This window comes from Labrus bergylta, chromosome 2, assembly GCF_963930695.1.
Source record: "Labrus bergylta chromosome 2, fLabBer1.1, whole genome shotgun sequence".
NCBI classification, from domain to species: Eukaryota; Metazoa; Chordata; class Actinopteri; order Labriformes; family Labridae; genus Labrus; species Labrus bergylta.
In genome coordinates, this window is record NC_089196.1 from 15,068,899 (window position 1) to 15,092,504 (window position 23,606).

The 23,606-nt window shown below is 39.8% G+C and overlaps 2 protein-coding genes across 3 annotated transcripts in view; one reads left to right on the forward strand and one right to left on the reverse strand.

The window, feature by feature from the left end:
* The window catches only part of iqgap2 (IQ motif containing GTPase activating protein 2), a 32,378-nt gene extending 12,047 nt beyond the window's left edge, over positions 1-20,331 (reverse strand). Inside the window, exons 1-15 of the mRNA XM_020650918.3 lie at positions 20,038-20,331; positions 16,987-17,086; positions 11,749-11,905; positions 11,292-11,369; positions 9,824-9,900; positions 8,413-8,480; positions 7,354-7,467; positions 7,061-7,239; positions 6,430-6,517; positions 6,018-6,181; positions 4,884-4,971; positions 4,495-4,658; positions 3,819-3,979; positions 2,780-2,904; positions 2,516-2,679 (exon numbers count right to left, since the gene is read on the reverse strand). Of these exons, the coding sequence (XP_020506574.2) occupies positions 2,516-2,679; positions 2,780-2,904; positions 3,819-3,979; positions 4,495-4,658; positions 4,884-4,971; positions 6,018-6,181; positions 6,430-6,517; positions 7,061-7,239; positions 7,354-7,467; positions 8,413-8,480; positions 9,824-9,900; positions 11,292-11,369; positions 11,749-11,905; positions 16,987-17,086; positions 20,038-20,083 (1,773 nt within the window). The 5' untranslated portion in view covers positions 20,084-20,331. The remainder of the gene's footprint in view (positions 1-2,515; positions 2,680-2,779; positions 2,905-3,818; positions 3,980-4,494; positions 4,659-4,883; positions 4,972-6,017; positions 6,182-6,429; positions 6,518-7,060; positions 7,240-7,353; positions 7,468-8,412; positions 8,481-9,823; positions 9,901-11,291; positions 11,370-11,748; positions 11,906-16,986; positions 17,087-20,037) is intronic.
* On the forward strand, positions 315-2,222 carry f2rl2 (coagulation factor II (thrombin) receptor-like 2). Of its 2 annotated transcripts, none has more exons than XM_029280603.2 (2): positions 315-593; positions 953-2,222. In XM_029280603.2, the coding sequence occupies exons 1-2, from the start codon at positions 591-593 to the stop codon at positions 1,943-1,945; spliced, it is 996 nt and encodes a 331-aa protein (XP_029136436.1). In that variant the 5' UTR covers positions 315-590; the 3' UTR covers positions 1,946-2,222. The 2 variants fall into 2 exon arrangements, with proteins under 2 accessions (XP_029136436.1, XP_020506577.1); XM_020650921.3 differs by having other exon boundaries at positions 317-593; positions 906-2,222.
* Positions 20,332-23,606: the final 3,275 nt, after the last annotated feature.

Below are 23,606 nucleotides of genomic sequence, written 5' to 3' on the forward strand. Positions count from 1 at the left end.
GGTTTAATTGCTGTAGTGTAATCATTTTAAAGGAGTAGTATGCACATGAAGACGCTTACAATATCCCCAAACATTAATTCCAATAGTAAGTACTGAATAACCAACAGTCCCCCCTACCTTAAATACATACAAATATAGAATCCCCATTAAAATCATAATCACAATAAAAACATTGTGATATGGCAGAATGTCATTTGTAAATGATTTGCAGCTGTTACATTTATAAGCTGATCCCTCCCTACTGAGTCAGTGGGCTGTTACTGACGCGGGCAGAAGGGAATTTAGCTTTCAAGCCTGGACAGGAAATGTGCTCACTGTTTTCCAAGCAGAAACACAAGCGCCCCACTAACAGAAGCGGGAAGCTGAGCTCAAGTTCACATCGCTATCAGTTCTACACTGTCGCTCTGCAAAGATGCAAAACAGCAAATTTCACCGATGGAGAACTACTTCATTTGGTGAGCGGAATCAACACAGAGAGAGGTGAAGACAAAAGAGCTTTACACAACCTGGGATATAAAAGTAGAGGGATATGGTCAAACTTGTGCCAGGACTACTCCTTTGCCTGATGGCAGTTCAGGCCTTCCAGACTAATGGTGAGTACATTCAAATACTCAAAGAGATAACTGCTAAAGGATAAATGCATTCATTCGAAGCCATTCTGTACTCACAATTTCCCCAAAAAAAGGTTTCAGAACAGAAAAAAGGTTAAAGAAACCTGAATGAACAAATAAAGTTTAACAAAACTAACAACAAAGAAAGTCGTCAATACTGGGCAATAAAAAAAGAACCAAACATCAATGTGGCTAGATGTTTTGTTTCATGCTCTGATGCAGTTTAAAATTTACTTTTACCACAAACCTAAGTTGCTTTGAAGTTATAAACATTGTTCTTCTGCCTCTTTATAGGAACCAAAACCAATAATTCATCTGATTTTCTACCAAAAACCTTTAAGGGGAAGACATACGAACATAACCACACAAACCGGCTGCTCTTTCCCAGCACAGACCCTGGGCTGGATGTGAACCCGGAGGACCCGGTGGCAGCTTTTACCCAAGGGGTCCTCAGCACCTGGGTCATACCTTTATCTTACATCCTGGCCATGCTGGTGGGTATCCCCTCAAACGCTTACATTCTTGCCCTCCTCAGACTCAGATCAAAGTCCTTTTCCACCGAAGTGCTCTATCTGAACCTTGCCCTTTCCGACCTGCTGCTCCTGCTCTCCCTGGCACTGCGGGTTCACTATCACTTCAACGGGAATAACTGGATATTTGGAGAAGTCAACTGCCGGCTTATTACCGGATTATTTTACAGCAATGTTTACTGTTCAGCTCAAACTATAGCATGCATCAGTCTCAGGCGCTACCTGGCTGTGGTCAGACCGTTTCTGTACAGAAGACTGGCTAAAACCACTCTGGCAGTTTGGACGTGCTTAGTTATATGGTTCCTGTTTGTGGCAGCTATCGTGCCTGAACTCCTGGTCAGGCAGAGCTACCATGTTGCCCAGCTGGGGGTCACCACCTGCCATGATGTACTTCCCCTAGAAGAAAAATCTCACTCCCTGCTGGTGCCATACAGGCTGATTCTGATATTTACTGGATTCATTGTACCTTTCCTGATTTGTATCTTTGCCCATGTATCAGTGGTATACCACCTTGGGCAATCCTGTTGTAACTGGAAACCATTCATCAGGGTCAGCACTCTGGTTTTCATCATCTTTGTGGTGTGTTTCTTGCCAAGTGGCCTCCTGCATATCGCCCACTACATCCGCCTGTCTCTAAATGGAGATGACAGACTGTACGGATACTACAGAGTCGCAGTGTGTCTCTGCTGCTTTCACAGTTGTCTGGACCCTTTCCTGTGTGTGCTCATTTCTAAGACGGCAGCCTCAGATCTAAAATTCATATCAGTCCACGGAGCACTTCAGAGACCAGCCGCTAGGATGTGAGACAAGTTGTGTATGCACAGAAAAAGCATCCATGCACAACAATTGTTCGAAACCAGCAGGGAAGCTCAAGCCAACAAAGAGAGAAATCAGAGTACGAGCTGGACACTGTGACTTTAAAAGGTGATCTTGAATGTTTAGCAATATCAGGATCAGAAAATGTAGACCATGAAACTTAAACCAGACTATCAACCGAAGCAGATGTCAGATTGGCTTTGAAACAACTTTTCTTTTTGTCTGTAACAAGTCAGAACGAATGAAATAAAACCATTTGCACATACGTTTTCTATTGGTATTTTAGTTGAACAAAAAATTAGTCAAATTGGGCGCCGGTAGCCTAGTGGTTAGTGTGCGTGCCCCATGTACGGTGGCTGTGGTCCTCCAGGCGGGTTTGAGTCCAACCTGTGGCTCCTTTCCTGAATTCCCCTCTCTCTCCCCTGATTTCTGAATCCATCCACTGTTGGACAAGCTCCAACATGTGTTTATAATTATGTTTTATTTAGCTATTAAGATTTACACCTTCAGTATGTCATATTGTATAAATTGTAAATAAAATGTTGTTACAGTCATTACCTGGCAGAGGAGTTGCTTGGTATATTGAAGGACATCATGGTAGTGTTTGGCTGTGGCTGGGTTCACCCCAGTTAACTTGGCTGTAGGGAGGAGCAACGCTGCAAGAGTCTGCTGATGATCACCTGAGCTCAGCGCCTCATTGATCTCTGCTATAGCTATAATGCCTGCAAGTAGAAGACAAGGACCATACATTGTTTTTATTCATTAAGAGTCTTCTTTGAATCACAGTGAATCAAATCCTTTCTGTGTCTGAGTGTTTCTTACGTTCATGCTCCTCGTGGACCTGCACATTGACTGTGTCGATGCATTTTTGAACATCATTCCACGTGAGAAACTCTTGGCCATTGGCAAGAGCCTCCTCTCGCTCTTTGATAAGAGTGTCAGCATACCTGAGGGAGAAAGCCACTGATGAACTGCTGCAACGTGTCATGGTATGCAAGACACCATTACAATGTCAGACTACTTAGTGTTTGCAAAGTATCAGAGACCCGCAGTGAAGTGACAAGCAACTTACAGATTCATCCAATCACCTAAAATGTTGCATTTAAAATGAATTCTTGCTCTCCTATACCATTATTTTTGCAAGGAGTCAGTGGTTGTAGAAAAAAAGAGTAAAGAGGAAAGGTCAGCTATTACAGAAATGACAGCAGGACTATTAAGTCCACTTGAGAGAGTCGAGTCCATCGAGTTAAAAAGATTTAACAACACATCTGTTTGCCGAACAAAAAGATTGAAACTGCCTTCCCAGAGTTTCTTTCCCATTTAAACGAGCTACTGTAAATATTACTCTGACACCAAGCTGACTCCCCCTTTACACCCTCCTCCCTAGAGGAGTGTGTTGTGCACTTTGCCGTGTTGCAGACACTGAAGCTTTAGTATTTAACCAGCCCTTTGTCGGTCTTGAAACCTTTCTTCTACGTTTCTGGTCGTGCAGCTTTTTAGTCTGAGTAGATCTGTTATATATGAACGCATTCGTCTGCCTGCTTCCATCGCTGCAACACCTGTTGGTCTGCCTTGCAAACCGAGGGGCTTCCAAAATTGCGGTGTACCCTAAAACTGCCTACTTCTCAGGTCAAAACAAAAACAGACCATTCTGGGCCAAAACCTAGAAGGTGGACATACTGGCTGCTACATTGTTGTCAGAGAAGCCAGCACTTCAACTTAGCATGTTGCCTAAATGTCTGATGACATAGTGAGGTCATTTTATGATTGAATTCAGTAGATATCGTACATATCGATCCTTTAATCTATGCACTGCTAGTTCTTCTTTGTGCCACAGCTATCCATCCTGCGGCTGTCTCACCTGTTGAGGTTGTCTTGGTCCATGTTGGTGAAGCCCAGAGGAGAGTCTGTCAGTTGTTCAATCACAGCCTGAGGGTCTTTGGTGTCCAGCACCTCATTCAGCACTGCTACCGCTGACAGCATCTCCACGGCTACACTCAGCTCCTCATGGCTCAAGCCGGACTGATAAAATAAAAACATGGGAGTGCCATTTAATCACAGGTTTTGTCTAGTAAAGATGTCCATGATATCTGCGCATGCTGTCTGCCCAGTGAAAATGAAAGATGCAGTACGCACATGAACGGTATGTGTGTTTGTTACTGCACAACAACAAAAGTGCCTGACAAAATAGCTTGGACAGATAAGCTTCAATTCAATAGTCGACACGGAAAATGTTGGGGAAATGGAGTAGGGCAGTGCATGTTCTCTCGACCTTACATGTCACTCTCACTTTTCCGGCCAAGATCTCAGATTCAACAGGATAGTAATCTCATTGAGTGTCCCCATGTTTGTGGTAGCTGAATACAGCCTGAGCCCTTTAGAGGTATCCTCCATCACCACCCATAGTGTATAGCCGAGTATGTGAATAGTTACGTTCATGAAGTCGCCAGTTGTGTGTGGGAAAGTAAGGTTAAAAAGTAAGTATATCTCCAGTATGTGTGGATCTACATGCCACAATCTTAAAGATGATATCTCACCCGCCCCCCTTGGAGCTGCAAACTGAAGAGTTCAGCCTGATAGAGGTTGGCAGCAGTCTGGTAGACAATTGGTAGTTGTGCCTCAGGGTTCGTCAGCTCCTCCACCGTCTCCACGGCATTCCCAAGACGAATGGCTGTATTGATCGCTGCAACTGCATCAAGTTCTGGACAAAACAATGATCACAGAGAGTCACGTCCTGCTAATAAATGCAGAAGTGTTTTTGAAAACCCTGCATTTAAAAACAAGTTTCATGAACTGTATTGTGTAGGTAATATTACTTAGATTGTACATTTGCTTTGAGAAGCATGCTACAAGAACAAATGGGACCTTAAACTAACCAGGAATGAATCACAGTTAATAAACATCTTTAGTAACAGAAGCTGCTTACTTCGTTTCTCTGCCTCAGCAAAGTCATTACAAGAGCTGACCACTCTCTGAATCTCCTCTTTGTCCACCATCACTGCCCTCCCTCCATCCTGCAGCACAAACATCAGAGTATAGCCCTGAGATAAGACCTGATCCAGGGGTGATTCAGCATGTCTTAATCCAGGAACAAGGCTTTTATTCATTACAGCACCCTGTCTCTTAAAGGTCCCATATTATGCTTTTTCTGGTTTTATATGCTCTTCAGTGTGTTTTCCAAGTGTCCTGTGCATATTTAAGCACATCTATGTGCAAAAATTAAAAGTCTGCGTAAACACGGCTTCTCCTACCTCCTCCTGTTAGCTGTAGCATTAGCCGCATGTAACGCTCGGTTCTAGCCCCCCCTTGATACAAATTTGTCAGTGCGACGTCATTGTCAGTGTGATATCACTGATCTAAGTCCATTGGCTCGTTGTGGCAAGCCCTGCAGCTCATGTTGAAATTTCTGAGACACGTGCTGAGCAACTGACCAATAACGCCAGAGCGGATCGGCAGACCAATCAGAGCAGACTTGGCCCACGTGGGGTCTAACAGTGTGGGCTCAGCAGAGCGTAGCTGACAGACTCAGAGCGTAGAGGGAGCAAGGAGGAGCAGTACATGAAAACACACACTTTTTTTGGACTTTAGCTATTGTGAACGTACAAAAGTAGATACATAGATTAAATATACGAACCCCAAAAAGGGCAGAATATGGGCTCTTTAATGTCTGTTTGGTGAAATCCACACAGAAACTCCAGCTACAGTCCTTCATGGGTGTTTATTTACTGAAAATATGTTCAGTAAATAAACTGCTGTATGATCATGGCTAAGCTAAGCTTTTTTAAAGAAAGTTGCTAAGAGACAATACGGCTTATTCTTTCCCAGAAAAAGTGTTTTTGTTTTTTTGTAAAACCAGAAATGTATGCATATGATCTGTGGCTTTCTAATCGTTTACTATCCCTCAAGAATGAATAACTTCTTTCATTCTACTTTCCAAATACAGGCTTTTCTTTTGTATACAATCAACAACTGCATATTTATGAAACATCTCCAAAAGAAATCCTGAGTTTCTCTGGAGCATAACGCTCTGAGTTTGGGAAAGCGTTCAGGTCCAGCATACCTTGGATTTGTGTTGGCAGTAGGTGGCAAAATGTTCCAGGTACCAGTGACTATTTGACTCCTGGACACCGAGCATGGACAGAGCTTCAAGCCTGAGTGCTGCCAAAAGAGCAGCCTCATCCTGGTTTGACACAGCTTGATTCACCTGCCTGACTGCTTCCTGGACTGGAGACGGAAAAAACAAAACAAAAGGTCATCAGGGTTAATGAATCTATTTTTTAAGTCCTTCAGAAACATTTTTGAACCAACCTTTTTTATTTCTAGATTGACTTAACAGCTCTTATTAACAATACTGTATATTCACAGTTCATAGACGTCCACAGCTTCAACACGACAGGATCGTTTTAACCGTACTTGACAGTATTTCACAATAAAAGTATGTTAAGGGTCATGTCTGAAGGGAAACTCCTTACTGTTAACAAAGTCAATAGAGGCTTGGATCTCCTGCTGAGTCAGCAGCTCCTCATAAACATCTCTTTCTTCAGTAGAAATTGAGGAACGCTAAGGGAGAGACAAATGTTAAATGTTTATCATTTTGCATATTAAATCGTACCTGGTCACATATATTTTTTACTCATACTGATGAAGTTGCATATTTAACATTTCCTGTTTCAGGCATTAGGTGGTCTCTGTATGTACAGTATTTGTAAAGAGATTGTGAGGCAGGGGGGCGGGGGTGGGTTGTTGTGTATTTGGTTAAGGACAGCTGACATTGCAGACACTGGAATGTGCTGGCTGCACCAAAATGAGACTGTGCGGACCATCCCCTTTCAGACCTTAGTGATGACATCTCTGCAGTTTAGATTTTTGTCTGTCTAAGACACTGTAAGAAACATCAAAATCCAAATATCTGACTAATACAGAAAATGACTGAGATGCACGATGACAGAGATACACGAGTAGGCAAGCAATAAAGAAATTCTATAAACTTATTTTAAACACACTAATCAAGTCCTTTACGCAGTAACGAACAAAACATCATTACACAAAAGAGGATGTTACTGAAATATAAGATTTCACTTGAGTGTTTGGGAGGCTTCTCACCCCGCCTGACGACTGATTCTGTTTACGAGCCCTGGCCTGGCTCAGTGTGTCCTGGTAGTCTTGGGCCAAAGCTTGCTGTGTGTTCTTCAGCATTGCGTTCGGATTATTTAAGGCTCCCATTGTCACAGAAGCCTGACCTCTGTCCACAGCCTCATTGATGGCAATCACAGCAGCATGCACTAAAGGACAGCAGAATGTGTGCCAGTATTTTAGTGAAGGCAAAAGATATTCGATGCTAATTCTACATCATTCAGGATTGAGGATTTAGAGAGTTAAAAAGTCAGAGGACTTACAGGCAGCTTCATCCACTGACAGCTCGTTGGCCAAGATTCCTCCAATCTTACTAAAAGCTGGCATTTGAATGCCATACTTCTCCAGCTCACTCCTCATGTTACTGATCTCTTCCTCTGAAGGATGGATACATTCATTGAAAATGTGGTGTTACTTAGTGTTGCAGAGTAAAGAGCTCAAACGTACTGCAGGACATAAAACTGAATTCCTTTTAACACTTTTTGCTTTGACTCAATTAAGTCATTCTGATTGAAAGAAACAAGAACTTCATCTACTGTCTGTTATTTGACAGAGGTCCAATGATATAGAACAAATATTAAATGCTGCGATTACAACGGATTAACATCATATTCTAATGTTGTGTTATTCTAACATGTTCAGTGTGTGAACTGCATGCAGAACACAACTGTCAAAACTCTGCAATCATTTCAACTGAAATGAAGGAGGAGTCATTGAAACATTTACACTTTTTTCCTTTCAATTAAATTGCAAATCTTGTCAAATAAAGTGTAGAAGAGGCTTGGGAAATGTCCTTCATGGAGATACTTGAGGTCTATAACTACACAGGAAACCTTTAAAGACTTTGAGACAAACTTGATCATTCTAAGGAAACATGGAAGATAAATGTGAGTTTGTTCACATTTAGGTGAACAACACTGAAGTGACTCATACGTGAAAGCACTGAGGCTTACTCAGGACAACTCAATGTCAAAAAGCTTGGAACTTTAACTATCCTGTTCAGATTCATTTGAATGGCTTCGAGGTATACTGATGCTTGACGGCACATGACAACACTCTTTCATTATTTTCAATTAAATACCACCAAGAAAAGTAAACACTACACAAAGAGAATACTCATTAAAATATCACACGCACATTAGTTTTGTACACATCAGTGTTCTTAAAAAGCCTCAGGGTGATCATCCCTCATTTTAAAAAAGCAATCAATGAGAAGGTCCTTGTTATTCCTTCTTACTTAAAGAGGAAATCAAGCTCAGAATGTTTACCTCAAATTTTCCCGTGCTTTGTTTTCAAGAGAAGTTGATTTTCTTTGCTCTTACCTGTAAAGGCCACTTTCCCTAGCAGATCCTGGATCTGTGGTGCAATGCCAAGTTTGTACAAGTACAAGCTGTAAAACACAACATGAGACAAAATATTTAGTCCCCCCCCTTAAAAAACACTAGAGCACTTTAAATCGCCATAGCAGACATTTCATTATCAGAATTCTTATTCAGGAGTTTTCTTTATAACTGCTCTTATGGCCAATCATTTCCCACATGTCACACTTGCACCACAGGGGGGGAGTGTTGGCTCACATTACAACAAGCACTCTGACTCAACCAGCAGGCTCAGTCCACACTGAATTCAACAAGCAGCTTGCTGGATACTTCATAAAACTTTCATCTGCCGGTACTTGATAAAGGTAATGAATTATAGATATATTCAAGGCAGGTCTAGCATGAACACAGCAGTTAATGAAGCAGTAGTAGCTGGTTAGTCTGTCCTTTGGTCCCAGTATGTGTACACATAAAATGCACTCTGCCCTTGGAATTCAGAGAACTATCCAAACTGTGCTTATGCAAATGTTTTTAACATGCATGCAGCTAAAATACAAACACAGAAACAGCTGACTGGGAATAACACAGGTGGCCAATTACGAGCCAGGCATTCAGCTGCCAAGCTGTGAGAAACTTGCAATCTCCAGACTGTGTAACCCCCCTTTTATTTTGATGCTTCCTTTTTTCTTTTCGACAACACATTAAGGTCTCCATCTCTACCATATTGTCTTAATGGTTTTACATGTATATAGTAAATGTACTATGTTCTTTCCATATGGCTTCGTCTTATATTTTCATTTTCCACCACACTGAGTGAAAAGCAGCTTCCTGTTGTGCCTTCATGTCTGCATGTGTTTGTACCCGGGGAAGCGGAGTGCTCTGGGTCCTAGTTGGAATTAAGCTGGATAAGCAGGAAGGAAGAGCACGTGTGAGCATAAGCAGGGAAGGAAACCAATTCTCTCAGGACCTGACTGAAAGACTACAAGAGAGAAAACAATCCCAGCAGCTCACACTACCACTCCCTAATCTGTGTTTGGCTGACTGGACAGGTCAGATAGAAAAAATTGCCTCTTAAGTTTCATTCAAAGTAATCTAAACTGTGTAAAGCAGGAACACACGCCCTTTACAGTTGGACCACAAACTTTTTCTTTTGAAGTCTTATCACATATATCACTAAGCCAAGATTAGGATGAGTGATCTATCAGTAGTGAGACTGTAAGTAAACAGCATTAAAAACCACATACAGTGTGTCAGAAAGCCCTGGTTTACATGCTGTAAAGAGTTTTACATAGGCTGCCTTGATCCTACAGATGTGTTCATCAAAATCAATTTAAATAACAGAGACAAGAAAGAAATCACTAAAATTTTAACAAAGAAAATCACTACTTTGTATGTGAAACCCTTCTATTCTTACCTCAGTGCGTGTATGCAGTACACCACTTTGGGCATGTTTTTTCGATCGTACACGTCTGTCGTTTCAGGATAAAATATCTGAAAGCAAAAACCACAGCAGATATTTATTGTTCTTCATTTATATGTATCACCAAAATGTTATATGAACATTAGAACAGAATCCATCAAGTTGTTTCTTCTGATTTTAAACTTCAGCTGCATGACAAGCTGAAGGGAGTGGACAAAATAACAGGAACACTAGTCAAATAAAATGCCTCCTGCTGTAACTGCACTACAATAAATACAGCTTTGTGAAGCACATCATTTTCAGGACCACAGAGCTGAATCAACAGTAGAATCCCAACCAATCACAGAGGCAGAATTTCTTCCGGTGCTTTTCCACTGCAGGGTATTATGTTTCAGAGTTCATGCACCTTTTATCAGAGCTCATGGCACAAATCTTGTAGTCCTACTGTTAGAAACATGCATCTCTCATGCAAAGGTTTGGCCACTATTCAATACATAACATCATACATTTACACAAAAGATCAGTTTCTGAAACACTGAGCCAACTCTGAAAAAAGTCTTTGGATGTTGATTTTATCATGACATATTTCATAATGTTCTCAAAATCATGATTTTGTTAAAAAACATGAAATAGGCAACCCCAAATGAGGGTGTACAGTGTATCAATTTCCCTTGAGTTTACATATAATTTTTTTGTCGTCTCATGAAATATGTAATGAGGCTGATGCTCTTCTGTAAGAACAGCCACAGCCTCAATACAGTTTTAATTGCCACAATTGTGTGCATGAATCATTCAAACTTGGATAACAAATTTACAACTGGCAGTCAAATTTGAGCATCCCGGACTGTACCTTCTGTAGTTGAAGTATGTAATCATGCAAAACAGGCCGATTAATGTCTGACAAAGACAAGGCCTCCAAAGTGTTCAGTGGTTTTTGTTTACTTGAACTACACATCCTCAGTATTTAGTCACACACACACATTTTCTGTCAAAATATGCCACACGGGTAAAAATAATAATTTAACTTCTTTTTTTTTTTTTTCATAGAGCTCGTAAACAGAGAAAAATTGTAACCATGATAAATAAAAAATATAAACCTGGTGCAAAAAGTAACACATCCGATTGCTTGGTATGCTGGAAATGCATGATGTTGAGTTGACGAGCAGACTTTTGCATTCATTTGAATAACGGCATTTTCTCTTTCCTTCTATTCCAGATTTTATGTCCTTGATAAAATGTAATCTATAACGAAGTCTCCCAGAGGTGCTTAAGTGATCTTTATGACTTCGTAAAGACTGTTCACAACTCTTGAATTAATTATTCATTATAAAATGTCTTCTCTTAAGATAAGACAACTTTGAAAGCATACATAAATTGGTCTTAATAATGTTCATATTTGCATACAAGTTTGTTGCAGAGGATTCATGTGTCTGCATGAGTGGTTGCAGTGAGAGCCCCTTACCTTAGGGAGACCAACTGACTCCATGGCTCTGAGCCACTGCACTGTGTTGTCTGTGTGTCTGAAGTGCAGCCCTCTGCCCTAAAGAGGAGAACACAAGCAAAAGCAAAGAAATAAAGCAGTGTGTAATTATGTACCAGAGAAATGCTGAAATACTTCACTACTGAGAGGGTTTTTATGGTGTGTGCAACTAATGCAGCACTAAACACATTCTGAGTCCTGAAGTTATTATAACTTTAAAACTGCAAAGATGAGCTCAAACTTTCACTTTTTACAGTGAAGCTAAAACACACCCCTGCCACGTTTCTCCCTTTCTTGTCTGAAACTACGAAAAACTGTCAGGAAGTGCCTGACAGATCTGGTAACGACCTTCCTCTCCGTGATGACAACGGCTTGTGAAAATATGCACATAGTATAACTCAGACTTTACCTGAAAACGAAAGACAGAAGCAGTTTGTACCTTATAGCGTGACTGGTCTCTGTCGTAGATCCTTTTCTCTGACACCATCTTGGGGGCAAAAAAGTTGGAAAGTTTACCAAGGTAGACACCATTCCTCAACCCCTCCTCCAGTTCTGTTGTAGGCGGCAGGTCCTCATCTAAGCAGGCCTCCATCCACCTGAAATACACATGAATCAAGCTCAGGGCAGGCAGAGGATTTTCATAAGCAGTTTTAATATCAGCTTTAGAGTGGTTTTTGAGGAGTACGTCTCCAGTCTTAACAATTCCTAACAGAATTAAAGTCAAAGTAAGCGTGTTAATAGTGTAAAGCTTAAAAGTGGTTAACATCACATCAAACTGTACTTCAACTAACTAAGCTTAACATACATACCATGGCATACATTGGTTACAATAATTTTATATACAAGCATCAGTCCACTCTGTTTATATATTTCCAAATTCTGCCCTCATTGATTTGTACAAAAAATTACAAACAGAAAGTCAAAGACTTAAAACATACTTACATAATAAATGTTGACATTTGTGGCCTTTGCATTATGACAGTACAGTATTTTAATATTTAATATTTTTTTTAGCAAACACTTGTTCAATTTCTGATATATAATCTGTATCTCTGAAAGCTGTTGAATAATAATGTTGTTTACCTTTATTTCTGTCTTGGAGCTAAGATGACATTGTGTATAATACACTGATTAAATATATCATTTTATTAAAAACTCAGTGAATGCTCCACCTGTTCAAAATTTCTATCAGCTCAGATTTGGAGCAACAAAGTGGTCTGTGGGCTGGAGAAAACTGGGCATTGATACAGCAGCACCCACACTGAGCCCAGCATGCTTTTGGGAGGAGGCTGTGGAGACTTTAGTTTGACCTTTGACCATGTGAGGGTTACCATCACTGTTCAAGGTTTATGAGTTTGAGTCTTCCAAAGTAATTGATATCATGACAAGAAAATTGATTTCCCCTCTAGGACAGACCTTTGAAATTGTCAACTGAACAAAGCAAACGCAGTTCATGTCCAAATCATTTTGACCTTTTTTAAACTCGTGTAATTTTCCTTTGAAAAGATTGAGGACATAGACTGTAGGGAATGGACCTCAGAATACCTACACCAAGTGAAGCCAAAGGATTAGGAGCTCCCCCTGTTGACTGGCTGCAGTATAGGTCACAAACCCTGCCTCCTCTATGTTCATAGATAAGCCATGGGTCAGACTATAAAAAGCACATCAGATACATTTTTCTCAAATCTGGTTTCGTCATGATAGTTATTATTATGCCATTTTGTGTTCAAGTAACATTTTCTTCTGAGAAGTTTCTTTTTAACTGCGGCACTGTGCGCACCAGATTAGCAGAGTGCAGCAGAAACTTCGAGAGAAATCATAACAAACATCGACACAACAGTCAGTGAACTTCCATAACCGTGAGTGTCTGCTTTTAACCGCCAAAAGAATCTGTTCCGCTGTGGACTGTACCGACCTGAGGGATCTTTGCTGTTGTATCAGTGAGTCAAATGTGTGTTTTAGCAGAAACATTCCCATTCTGTTCAACGGGAGGACGCTGAGGCAGGCTGTTCATTTGTATATACAGTCTGTGGTTCAGGAGCAGTTAAGACTCATCACTGCCAGACTTTTTCCAGAGAATCTGGAAAAATCCAGAGCTGGTTAATGATTTGTGAAAACGGTAAATTATAATGGTCTCAGACTCTGTTACACATTATCCTACTGCCTGGAAATGACAACATATTTTCGAACGTGGCTTCACCTAGTTTTTGCTCAGTAATTAAACTGCCTTATGTGTTTTGTTCAAGGGTTTAATTAATAGTAGAAACTCCTACCTTACTCTGCAAACAATAAAGCCTCCCTCATGTAAGTGCACAGGCACCTTGTTTAGGTTAATTAAGAGTGTGTGGGCGATCAAAGGATCCCATCTGCCCAAATATGCGTCAGCACATTAAGACAAACACAACGGGCCATGAAACATCAACACAAACCCAGTGATGTGTGTGGGTAAGGTACCTTGAGGAATAAAGCCACATGAGGAACCAATGATGTGACCCAATGATGATAATGATTGTTTATAAATAGTAATTGTATGTATACATTTATACATAAGTCAATATTTCTAAAAAAGAGAAGTGCTGTGTTGTTGTTGTTCAGGTAAATCTTTTTTTTTTTTTAAACCAGTAAAGATGTTGAATACAACACTGAGTGTGCGCCTTCATTTTTTTTTTTTTTTTTTAAACAGGGGTAGAACAAGGACTGATTGTTCTGTAAACGATCACAGACTGCTTTGTTCCCTCAGATGGATCAAAATAAAGTACATAAATAAAAACAAAACACACCAGACATAATAACATTCCCTTGAATAGGCATTAGATCACAATGAAATTGATCTTTGACAACCAAACTCTAACAAGTTCATTCTTTGTTCAACAGACCCAAGAGTGTGTTTTGGTTTTCTAGCTTTACCAAGCCTAACCAGGGATATTGCACTTATCAGAGCCACAGCAAATGAGCAGGTATGTTTTGGCCTGATGCCTGTTTGCCATTTATTGACGGTACAAGTCTTAGAAGACACATGAACACACAGAAACACAGAAACAAAAACACACACAGCATGGCTCCCCCAACCAGTTGAACTGGCGGGGTTATCATATCTCCCTAAAAGTGACATATCAACTCAGTGGAGAAAATGCAGCTGACAATCAAGGTAACTGCGGCAACAAAAAAATAAGACATTTGGCGGGAACACAGTCAAAGAGACTTCCTGCATTGGTGACATGGCTCTCCTGTGAAACTTCACTTCCTGTTCTTAAAACAATGTTGGGGGAACTTGTCTCTTGAAGCAGGACGGGCTAGCACTGCTGTTTACAGCCACTCACAGCAGGCTTTCCTGTCATTGTCCAATCTGCACCCCAGCAGGATTAACCAAACAAAGCTTTCTGGACTCTGAGACCTAAAACTGTCCCAGTCAACAGCACATTATTGATAGTAAACTTAACTTCTCTGCTTGCGGCTACATTCTTTCTGTATACACACACAGTGTCTTTTGATACTTGCGTCATGTAGTTTAGTCATGCTCGTCATGAGGCTGTGGCTGTGTAGTTGCCTCCATGTGTGTGAAGGGGAGAAATTCAGCAAGGCTTTTAGGGTCTGACATTCAATTAGATCCTAATGCCATAATATGCTCTGGATCAGGGCTTCAAAAACAATTTAATTTAATGTAATAGGAATTTGAGGCCCCTCCAAATTAGGGCGCCAGAGACTGTGGACCCCCACTGTCCCTGGAAGTGGTTAAGGAAGATAATGTAATGCACTGCCCGTGTTAATATTATCCTCTGTGAACTACAACAACTGTACGGTCATCTAAGCCCGCTACAAAGCGCACAAGGGGACTTTAAAAAACTTTTTTTTTTTTAATTCATGCATCATCATCCTGCAGTTGACCTGATATCAATGACATGAGGTCACGACACATGTTGTCATTGAGGAAGTGCTGGTTACTATTCCTTTGTTTGATCCGATCCATCGCAGTGAAATGGGATAAAAGTGTATAATTAGCAACACTTTGGCTTTTCCTGTTATGAAAAGTTAATATTCTGCTCTCTTAAAGGCATACTGTTGTTGATGATCATGTTGGAAAGGACTCACTGAGCAGTTTCCGATTAATTAAGAATTAATTAAGTTAATTTAAGGTTTTTACACCATTTCACTAAACACTAAGTAACTTACTCTGACTTTCCTGAGACTTGGGTTAATTCTACAAACAAAATAAGATCTGATAATCAAGCTATTTTTTTTGATGATTGGATCCCTGTTTTACTTAATCAGCTGTTTCTGCATGGTTGGCTTGTTTTAGTGACTGCTGACTCCTGACCTCAGAGCAAAAAAATCCTAATCCCATGCTCTCTGTAGTTGACAGCTGCATTAGGTGTGTGTCGTAATCCTAATCTAATTTGACACTTTCCCAGAATAGAGGTTCTATTCTGTCAGCAGAACTTGAATAGAAAGAGGGTAAAAGTGTGAGTACTGTAATATGTGTGTGTTAAATAAAAATCATTTTCAGGTTGACTGGAGTGTTACAAAAGTATCAAAAGTATCTGTTCCTAAAAACAGCCACAGTGCAACTTGCCTTACAGTTCTTTACATAAGCACAATGAAAACCAGGAAAAGAAACCATAATCCAGGTGTGGTCCAGTTATGGTTGAGGACTGAATCCTTGCCTAGCCTGGCCTACCTGTCTTTGTAGACCCTTACTTACCCGTGACAAAGGCATATAAAGTTGTATAAGAGTGTCCTCTTTACTGAGTCAAAGTGCAAGTTCAGCTGTTAAACAATAATATGTGAGAAAATGCTGAGGTGCATCGAGTGTCTTTAGCGTATTTGCTTTTTCATCATTTTACGACAAAGGTTACATCAGTTTAAGGGATAAATACTCAATCCTGATAATCGATCTCTCTCTGTGACTGCGCAGAGCTGTCAAAATCTGAGCGGTAAAAAGAAGCAGGGTTACACCGCCTCTTCCTGCTTGTTCTGATAGTTGCCCATGTGTAGAAGACAGGAAGTGGTTAAGTTTTAGCTCTGCTCATGCACCTCGCAATGAAGAGTCTTCATTTTGTTCAAATTGTGTTTAGATTTTCTCTTGTGGAAATCATTGCAAGCTCACGGAAATAATAATATTCACCAAACTAAATTCTTCTAATTATTAACCACATTTTAAGTGTCTTATTTGATCCTTTCCATGATCAGAGGTTCAGGGCACAGTTGAAAGGGAGCCACTTTTTCCACTAAGTCAGCAGCTCCTGTTTTAATCACACACGTTCTTGATGAATGCTTCCAGCTCCATTTCATCATCTCATGATTATGCAGATTCTGCTTTTACCCCTCATTATAACTCCATGTTTCTACAAAGATAACCACACATTGTTTTGTTCCCACACCTATCATTTTCAACTGTACTTCTCTGCATACTTATTTCTGCACCACACCCTGCTGTGTTTATATCTGCATAATAATGTTCTTTAAACACAAAGCTGTAATACCAAACTGGTCAACATGATTAAACATCAACCAACAGAGTGCCTGTCCCTAGAAGACCTCCAAAGTTATTCCCAAGAGCTCCGAGTTGCGACAAAGCAACTGTACAAGTGAAAGGTGTTGTTTTAATTCAACTTGTGTCGTTAGCCTTCTCTTTCCTCCATCCCCTCCCTCCTTCTTTTCAGGCCTCCTCCCACCTTACCGTTTGGCCTCCTCCAGGTGACACAGGTACTCGTAGGCGATGTTCTGTCGTCTCCTCTCATCCATCTCCTCCGCTGACAGCCGCTCATCATCCTGAATGGCTGAAAATAAAGTATACTCCATTATTACGTGACTGATTTTCTCTAATTCCACATCCTAGATTTGTGCTCTCATTGTGTTTGTACACATTAGTGTTGTTATAGGATGTTGTAAATCGGTCATCTTCATTTAGATCATTTATTTCTATTTATTCACAATATATCAGCTGTAAACAGAAGCATGAGCTGCATTCCACTGTTTGTTTATGACATTTGATGTGTAACTATAATATTAAGTTGTGTTCGCTTAAGATTGTTAAATTAACTGGGACAATGAATCCCAGCAGAGGAAGCAGATGAATGTATCCCTGCTATTCACAATTTATTGGGTATGTTTCATATTCAGTAGAGAAGATATGGATGTATTTAAAACTTACATATATGATAGGCTATTTCAAATATTAGACAGCAAAAAGCACACTATTAAGGACGTCCATTCACTATGTTATCCTGGTTGATTTTTTTGTGGTCTCCAGAAAGTTGTACTTGTCTATTAGGCTGACATTGAAAGCACAGTCTCAGTAGTAATGATAACTTTTGTTGTTGCTTCTTGAGACTTTCACAGGACTTAAGGCTGAGAGGTTTTCATTAGAAGCTTTGAGGATCATTCTTGTTAATAGGTGTTTATTTTGACATCTCATGCCTCATTTCAGGGAGTTGAAATAACGATGACAAAGTGGCCTTAGTCGGAGGGGGAGTGGGGGGGGAAAGGGCAAGTGACTTCTGCTTAGAGAGTAAACCTTAACTTGCAGCTTAATGAGTTCCCCCCCCCCCTCCTACGCTTCTTACCCCACCCTAATCCAATCAGATCTCTTTATTTCTGGCTGGCTGGAGGTACAGTACAAACTCAGGCACAGGAGCTATGTTTAAGTTGAAGACTTCTCCTTATAGACCATGCATCCTGTCCTGGGTTTGAGTTTAGCAACAACAACATTGATGTCATTTATAATCTCTTCTTCACTGGGGCGTAGGACTTCTAGTTAGTCAAGCACACACATGCTGACTGTATAAACATATGAACGCAAATACACACTGTCACACTATCACATGGTTAATATGAAGATTACTACCTCTAGTGATGCCTAGATGAACTGGTTTAACCTGCTGATTGATCAGCCTAAACAGTGTCATCATAATGCCAAGGAAGAGGGCAAAATAATACTCTTTTAGCGTTTGATTTTCTACTGTGGTCAGTTCAAAATACTCCTCCAAAAATTCAGCTTTTTACACCATCCTTACACACCGAAGTCTGGGATCTGTTATAAAACACGATCATTCGGCTAAGTGATTAGTCAATCACCGAAAAATGACACTTAATAATGTGACAATTATGCAAAAATGCAACAAAACAGAATGTGATCATCATTGATCATTTTTTTTCTATATTGCCTTTTAAGCACATCCTGTTCAGTGAATCCCCAGAGAGGCTTTACAGTCATCTGCATAGACATCCGTTCAACAGGTCTCTAAAGAGGCTGGACATATAATTCCCACATGTGAGAAGAGACACATGCCAAACACTTGTATATTTACACATACACTCCACACACACTAATGGGTTATCCTGTCCAGCCACTTGGGTGTTATATACTTAAAAAGCTCACAAGCACAGTATCCAGCCATTGATGAGTGTCCCAGCTGTGCGGTCGACATGAACGCAAATGTGCAGGAACACTCATATCAGGGCCAGATCAGCCCACATGCAGCTATTACACACTACCTCTTTTAATGACTCACTCACACACTTCCAGGAAGAGCCTGTCTGCATCTTTAAAAATAAGCATCATATTTTCAACAATCAGAACAGGTTTGTTGCTTTTTTTTTTTTTTTGTCACAGGATCAGTGGACTGTGTAATGGGCTCTGTGACTATTACTCAGGCTTTTTGTTTTTCTTGCAAACTTTTTTTTTTTAGGGGGGTGGGGCAGAGGGGAACCACACACACACACACACACACACACACACACACACACACACACACTATTTCCAGGGGATAACATCACATGGTCCCATAACATCACTTGTGAGTTTAAACACATACAAGAACAAAGTAAATACCCAACCTACTTAAATGTGGCCTGTTTCAAACAAGGGCCAACAAGGTTTTCCCCTTTGTCACAAACTCCTTCTTTCCCTGCTGTTTTCTCATCTGTTTTTTTAAAAACACATGAGCAACAATGTATGTACAAACCCTGAAAAGTTTAGGGCTGACTGGATGCAGAACAGAGCAGAGTTGGTCATTAAAAATTCAGAAGGCCAAAAAGACAAAAAGCCTGCACTGATGACACAATTGATTGGTCTTATTTCTTAAAGCTAGCTGTACTTTGCCCACCGATGTAGGTCGGTGACAGGACAAATAGAGTAAACTCAGACTTGGTGAAGTGCTTTGAAGACTTTGGAGCAGTTTTACACCAGCTGACTAACTCACAATCTTGACACACACTATGTAATAAGTTATACATTTCCCAACAGCAGCTACATCTACAGTTAATGGTTAACCTATGAGAAAATGCCTGATGTGTAGACAGGCTGATACGCTGGCTGTCAACATTAGATAAATAGAAAAATATTCACCGTGGTGCAGTTTTGGGTACATTGAAGGAACAGGAATATTTTCTAAATTTCCCAGCAACTTTGAGGGCATGTGCAGCACAATATGTCTGCATTTGCTTTAATTCAAAAGGATGGGAGTCCTTCACATTAAGAAAAGTCTTGTTGACAGTTTTCTTACTCTACTTTACAATTTCTTTATTTCCACACTGTTGGGCACTGCCAAACCTACTGAAGGTATCCTGCAGCTGAAGGGACACAGGTGCTGCCAAACCACCTGCTGCTCATCAAAAATAGCTGAGGATTGAAATCCTTCCGTAAACTCGTATTCATCATACATCTCTCATAATCCGACAGGAATCAGTGTTACGACAGCATAAAGAAGTTAGAGAAAGTGCAACTTACTTCCATAGCGTGGCTTTTGTAAAGCTGTGGTTTCTTCATTGTGCATCTTGCGTCGTTTCCTCCACTTGTGAACCCGCCTGAACTGGAAATAACTTTACGAGATAATGTTAAGCGACCAGTCAGCGGTGTGCCTCTCTGGTTATAATAATAAAACAATATAACTGTCCTTGCTGACTTTGGAGGAAATGTCGAAAAGTGGGCCTAAAAAAAACTACAAATGTTTCATAAAGGCGCAGGCTGTCACTTGAAGCAGACAATCCCCATGGTGTGCACTTCTTCGGCTTGACTCCTGAACAAAGTGTCGGTGTTATCTTAGCTCCGCTCTGCTCTGAGGTGAAATGATTGACGGGACAGGAGATGAATTGATTGGTCACTAGCACCACCTGCTGGTCAAAGCGTTGGCGTGTTCCCTTGTGATGCATTCATAGCCACTGAGAAAAATGGTTGATATCAATACTATAAACCAGGGGGGTGGGCCACATGCGGCCCCCATCAACCCTCAACGTGGCCCTCGGGTCAATTTTTACACATCAATTAATTGGAAACATGAAGAAAAAACATGACAAAATCTGCCAAGAAATCATGAAAACCAGAAATATGTCCATAATGATATTTGATCACTGGTATATGTTGAGTTAAATTTGAGACATTATTGACTGTAATCGTTTTTGTGTCCTACAATTTGGCCCCCTGGCAGTGAGAATTAAATACTGTGACCAAAGTTGCCCCATCCCTGCTGTAGACTATAGTACTGCACACATAACGGGTCTATTTATTCTCCCTTTCTGGCCAGCTAAAATGTATACACACGTAAATCTATCCATTAGCCCATTTGAATTAACATTAAGATACAATGTTAAACAATCTTCTTAGTTTTAAAGTAGACTTTTTTTTTTTTTACCATTGGATTTATGAATGAACCAAGAGAAGCGCACCAGGCGGTAATCTTTTTTTAGCCTGCATTTCTACCCTGCATCCACTCGAGGGCAGCATCTCTTTGGCTTTATGAATCTACTCACCTCAGAAACAGTCTCACACTGTCGCCTGTGCTCTTGCAAGTAGTCTTCTCAGTACCTGGTGTACTGGACTATCCTATCTCATTTATGCTACAGTAAATTAACTATTAAAAACAGTCCCTAGTATTGTACAATGTGGTTGACCCTCCAAAGTTAAAATCAAATATTTTATAACATCACTGGACAATAAAGAAAGGGTGTATTGCAGGTTTGTTTTATATTACATTGCACTAAATTGCCTAACAATATTTACACCATTATATTTTATATTGCTGCAGCTCTGTTATCTTAAATCCTTTATAGTATTGTGCAGTTGGAGATACTTCTTAACAAGGACTTTTAGTGCAAGTGTTTATAGATAAGTGCAGCAATTAACAGTGTGAGAAGCTTTATCATAATTGTTTTCAAACAAAAGCACAGCAGTTTTGCTAGAGAACATAAATTTTATTGTATATGAGTTCAAAAGCAGCATGATCTGCAGTCCCCGCCTTTCCTGTTTCAAACATTATTTGCAGGGCATCATTTGGCAAGTATTTCTCCACATAGTTATCACACTTATGGACCTCAGTACGATTGAGTCATCCTGACTGTCCCTTCATGATAGGGCCAGCTAGGATGACTTGTACAACTTTGTTCTCCACATACATTTGATTATCTCCATAATATGGATGAACAGAACTTACAAGAGTGATACATTCACATTTTTCCTCAACAAAAAAATCAGAATATTGCCAACTTTTTTTCTGCCAGAAGAAGACTTTACAATAAGAACACAAAGTTGAGCACAAAAGAACATACGTTTTCTAACATACATGCAAGCTTACACACACACACACACACACACACACACACACACACACACACACACACAGAGTAGCAGGTGAAGAGGGGACACACAGGGATGTACAACAAAGATACGGTAGATGGACTTATAGCTTGGACAAAGCAGGAGACACAGCTTTTACACATCGAACCCAGACGTCCACCAATATCAGCTTTGATATGTACAGTATATACACTCATGCATCCACACACAGGTCCACACTCACATACAGAACTCTTTCTTTGACACACTTGCCCACACACTTAAATACAGTACATATAAGCAATACCCCACACACCTCAAACATCACAGGTAATATACTTTCTCCAAAATATATCACAACAAGAAAATCTGCCATATATTCGCAACAGATCAATTCTTCAGTGTTTGTTCTTAGGCAGAAGTCAGTTACGTTTGATTGACTCTGCTAAATAGTCTTTACTTTCTATATCTGCATTTATCAAGTATGTGAACAATAACTTTCTTTAAAAAAATATTGAAATCATATAATCAAAATATCTGTTGCACATGTCCAACACTCTTGTTTATTTTCTTACAAATTATTAACACACACTGGGTCTCTACAGGCCCATTTTAGAAGCCTGCAGGTTGTTTTTTTTTGTGTGTGTGTTGAGTTGCCTTGACAGAGCCAACTGCAGAGCAAGGGAAAACTACCTCTACGCTGCAATCACACACAAGAAACACAGAGAAAAGCAGGAAGACACAGGCTATTAGCCACTGAAAATATAACAAGGCTAGGAAGAAATGAATACACAAAACTGGAAAATGTTAGTAATCATTTAGATCCTTGGAGGTAACTTAACACTTTTAAAATAGCAACATGACTGTATCATCACTTTCTCCATCTAGTTAATTCTATTAGTATCATTATATTTAGAAGTATGCATTGAGGGTTTAATGTTGAAAGACATGATACAAAACAATTAATACAAAGTAGGTCATGTTTTCAAGTGTGAGATTTTTGGCAAAGTTAGATTTTAGTCATAAAATATACTAAAGATTGGAGCTGAGCTTGATATTAAAGTTGTGTAGTTGTTTGCTATTAAAAAGCAGATATGCAAATATATTTCAGTTTAGATTTTGCCAAATGATTTCAGATACAAGGTCAAAATTACAATATTTTCCTTCGGTAAACATTTTCCATCATGAACCAATTAGCCCCCTTAAAGGGATATTTTTAATTTTTTTATTTTAATTAGACATCATTTTGTTTTATAGTAACAAGTGGATGTCTAATTACGATAGACCTTTCACATATAATAAAGCATCAAAATGTGAGTAACAGAAGAGATTCAGTAAAAAATGAATTGACAGCCAAATAAACTATTCTATTTAGATCACATAATTCACAAATATACCCAAAAAGCCATGATTATAAGGTCTTTTTTTCTGCAGAATAGTTTCTGTCTGATTCTTATATCCTTTAGACACATGACTCTGAGCAGACTGCTCCAGTTAAGGAGAGGCACATTTATAAAAAGGCCATTCAGTATTTTGAAAAGGAAGCAGCATGACTTGTCTTGCTTAACATCACTTCCACGAGCGAGATCCAACACAAAGCTAAATCTAAAAGAGAGCTCATTAGAGAGCCTTTAAAAAATAGTACAACACGTGATGGAGGACATGGAGTCACAACGTTTAAAATTATAAAATTATAAATAGCAGCTGCAAATACAACATACCATAGAATTCTTGGTTGAAGACAGTTT